Consider the following 3974-nt stretch of genomic DNA (forward strand, 5'->3'; position numbering starts at 1 on the left):
TTGCCCTGGGTAGAGTGCTATGGCATCACAGCTCACAGCAACCTCAAACTCTTGGGCTTAAGCGATTCTCTTGCCTCAGCCTCCCAAGGAGGTGGGACTACAGGTGCCCTCCACAACACCCAGCTATTTTTTTGTTATTGTTGTCATTATTGTTTAGCAGGCCTGGCCAGGTTTGAACTCACCAGCCCTGGTGCATGTGGCTGGCGCCTTAACTACTGAGCTACGGTTGGCAAGCCATCATCTTTCAAATTCTTTTTTTTTTTTTGGTTTTTGGCCAGGGCTGGGTTTGAACCCGCCACCTCTGGCATATGGGACCGGCACCCTACTCCTTGAGCCACAGGCACCGCCCCATCTTCAAATTCTTTTTTTTTTTGAGACCGAGTCTCACTATGTCGCCCTCTGGAGAGTGCTGCAGCGTCACACCTCGCAGAAACCTCCAACTCCGGGCTTAAAGGATTCTCTTGCCTCAGCCTCCTAGGTAGCTGGGACTACAGGCATCTGCCACAATGCCCGGCTATTTTTTGGTTGTAGTTGTCATTGTTGTTTGGCAGGCCCAGGCTGGGTTCGGACCCACCAGCTGAAGCTGAGCTACAGGTGCCCAGCCCATCTTCAAATTCTTAATACCTTGAAAGAAGAGACTGGTGTTGGGTCTCCCTATACTTTTTCTATTTTTTTTTTTTTTTTTTGTAGAGACAGAGTCTCACTTTATGGCCCTCAGTAGAGTGCCGTGGCCTCACACAGCTCACAGCAACCTCCAACTCCTGGGCTTAAGCGATTCTCTTGCCTCAGCCTCCCAAGCAGCTGGGACTACAGGCGCCCGCCACAACGCCCGGCTATTTTTTGGTTGCAGTTTGGCCGGGGCCGGGTTTGAACCCGCCACCCTCGGTATATGGGGCCGGCGCCCTGCTCACTGAGCCACAGGCGCCGCCCCTCCCTATACTTTTTCATAGAGAGGTTGTCTTCCAGGCAAAGAAAAGGAAGCCGAGGTACACGGAGGGACACACAACTGGACAGGTAATGAGAAGCCATTGTCTGGGGAGGTGAGGGGAGGAATTCTCCCACCTGACACCACCTCCCCCCCACGCTTCTAGGACTGAAAGGTCCATGTGCCACCTCTCGGTCTTCCCACCTTTGAGTCCAGGGGCTGGACAAGGCCCTGGGGTCCATGTCTGGGTGAACAGGACAGTGATTCAACTCTCTCTAGAGTGGCAACAAGGGGCTAATGGATATGGATGAAGGTGGGAGCAGAGGTAGCCATGCACTAGAAACTTAGGAACCAGACGTCCTGGGCTTTGTCCTGTCCCCTGTCTCTGACTCTGAGACTTGGCAAGACTGACATCCTGTCACAAGCTGAATGGGTAGATCAGAGGGTTCAGATGTCTGTGGCCCAAACACTTTGTAGAATCCTACTGCATGAGGTGTGCACGTGTGTGTATGAATGTGTGTGTATGTAACTGATTGAGCATGTATGTACATGTGCATTGGGAAGGTGGGAAACAGATTGAATAGAAAGGAGAAAACACCCTGGTCTCGCTGCTGTATAATTCCACATGTACTGTAGATATGGGGAAAATAAAACCCAAGAAATACAAAGTCCTGAGGATGCTTCTAGTTTAGTGAACAAGACAAACAATCCCCAAATAAATACATATGTTCAGTTTCCCAGTGTCCTATTCTTTTCCTCCATGGTTAAAGTCACAGTTTGACATAATGGGATTATTGGTAATGTGCTTTGGGCAAAATAGATATTAACTGCATACCCATCCCAGTTGATGCCACAACAGACCTTGGCATTTTGGAGGTATGTGGATCGTGGCTGGGAATGAGTGACCTTAAGTTACTTCCAAATTTTAACTTATCTGCAGATGCCTAAAATTCTACTGTGGGTCCTTCTCTAAAAAAAGCATTATTCTTTTTCTGAGACCTTGTTTAAAATTCAACTCTCTGGGGAGAGCAGGGGGAGAGGTTGTTCATCAAATTCATAATATGCCACTTTTGTGTCATGAAATAGGGCTGCCCAAAGGCCCTGGACCCTAACACATGTCAGTGATGGGTCCAAAGAAATCTCCATCACCCTCTGCTGCTGCCTCAGCCCAGCCCTGTCTGCAGACAGGGACCTCAGTGAAGTATGGGGAGAGTCAGGCCTAATCAAACCCCACATCTAGCCAGCCTCGCTCTGGTAGCTGAAAAGGCCAGAAGCTCTGGGTCAGTCTTACCTGCAGGACCCCCCCACCCCCATCAGATCTGCCCCTCCCTTTTCAGGGACAGTCAGGCTTTTCCTCAGTGACAGTTCTGTGGTTGCCCACAGGACTTGGCAAGAACTTTCCAGGTTCTTAAAACACGCTCAATCCATCCCTGCCACCCTTTTGTAAGCTTATTAGCCCTCCTGCCCAGGAGCCAAATTTGGCTCTCTGGGGTTAGGAGGAAGAATGTGGAACCCAGCCACCCCAGAGGGGCGGACAGAGCACTGCAGGCACAAGAATCTGCAAGCTTCCTTCCTTCCCAACCTACCTGGAGGCAGGTAATAAAGCAGGAGGGAGATGGATGGAAGGGGAGGGCGGGAGCCACGTGGTGCCATAAAGCCCGGCTAGAGAGGGCCTGTCCAGGGAGTGTCCAGCGTGCAGGAGCCAGTGCTCGGAGGGGGAACTGTCCGCTTCGCCCTGGAGCAGCAGTGCCTGTCGAGGTCATGCTTCGAGGAGCTCCAGGGCTAGGCCTCAGGGGCCTGAAGGGGGCCGAGGGCTCTGTGGAGGACTTGGACAGCTCTTGTCCGGAGGCCAGGAGGGAGTGTGGGGTGCTGAGGGAGAACGGCGGCCGGGGCGACCTGACCGAGGAAGAGGAGCCAGCGGGCAGGAAGCGCGCCCGGCCGGTGCGGTCCAAGGCGCGGCGCATGGCGGCCAATGTGCGGGAGCGCAAACGCATCCTGGACTACAACGAGGCTTTCAACGAGCTGCGCCGAGCGCTGCGGCACGATCTGGGCGGCAAGAGGCTGTCCAAGATCGCCACGCTGCGCAGGGCCATCCACCGCATCACCGCGCTCTCCCTTGTCCTGCGCGCCAGCCCCGCACCCCGCTGGCCCTGCGGTCACTTGGAGTGTCACGGCCAGGCCGTGCGCGGCGGGGACGCCAGAGACGCGGGCTGCAGCTCTCGGCTGCCAGAGCCGACGTCCGCAGGGCTCAGCCTCGCGCGCCGAGACGCCGCAGGCCCCTTAGTGCCACCTGCGCCGCGCTGCGCCTCATGCTCCCAGTACACGGACCCAGGACGGCCCAGGCCGGTGGCGGGGGCGCCGGGCTTGGCCCAGGCCTCCGGGGTAAGCTGGCGGCGATGTCCGGGAGCTACCTCTGCTGGGCCGGCTCTCTGGCCGCCGGGCTACCTTCTTTCGGGCCCCAGGATGGGCTACCAGCACTCTTGACCCAGCCACTGAGCGAGTGCCTCTGCAGACCTGGAGACCGGGCTGGCAGGATGGATGACTGCAAAAGGGAAGACTGCAAAAAAACGTCCTGGACAGAGAAAACTGAATGGGCTGAGACGTGGGGGAGAAGGGAGAGCAGGCACCTTGCCAGCAGGAAGGAGCTCTAGGAACTGGAGAGGCACCCCTACATCCCAGTCTAGGGTGGCAGCTCTGAGAGCAAGATCCAGCTCGGCTATTACGTTTGGACTTGAACTCATCTTGCAAAGTGCTGTATGCATTCCTGTGCCTCTAAGTCCTGTCTTCTCTTGCTGCTTTTTGGAAGAAAGAAAGCTTTTCAACAGGACCTGTGTGTGAGAATGTGGGTGGGTGCCTGGTGTGGTCTGATGACACAGTATGGGTCCCCTTTCCTTTGCTTGTGCTGCAGCCTCAAGCCGGATGGGCAGAGTTAGTCAGAAGCAGCCAAATAAAAAGGCAAAAATTACCATCTCTGTCTGGTACCACTACTCCACTGGGCTCAGCAGCCCAAGGTGGAAGGAAGGCCTGAGGGCTGGAACTCACTATGGAA

General features: G+C 55.2%; 1 protein-coding gene across 1 annotated transcript; it reads left to right on the forward strand.

The window, feature by feature from the left end:
- Positions 1 to 2686: 2686 nt before the first annotated feature.
- Positions 2687 to 3409, forward strand: BHLHA9 (basic helix-loop-helix family member a9). Its single transcript, XM_053570901.1, has one exon. It carries the CDS (start codon positions 2687 to 2689, stop codon positions 3407 to 3409), a length of 723 nt encoding a protein of 240 aa, XP_053426876.1.
- The last annotated feature ends 565 nt before the right edge of the window (positions 3410 to 3974 follow it).

Source organism: Nycticebus coucang, chromosome 18 (assembly GCF_027406575.1).
Source record: "Nycticebus coucang isolate mNycCou1 chromosome 18, mNycCou1.pri, whole genome shotgun sequence".
Classification (NCBI taxonomy): domain Eukaryota; kingdom Metazoa; phylum Chordata; class Mammalia; order Primates; family Lorisidae; genus Nycticebus; species Nycticebus coucang.

Excerpts from the sequence above, each read along its gene's own strand:
- BHLHA9 (XM_053570901.1), top strand. The coding sequence starts at position 2,687 with ATGCTTCGAGGAGCTCCAGGGCTAGGCCTCAGGGGCCTGAAGGGGGCC.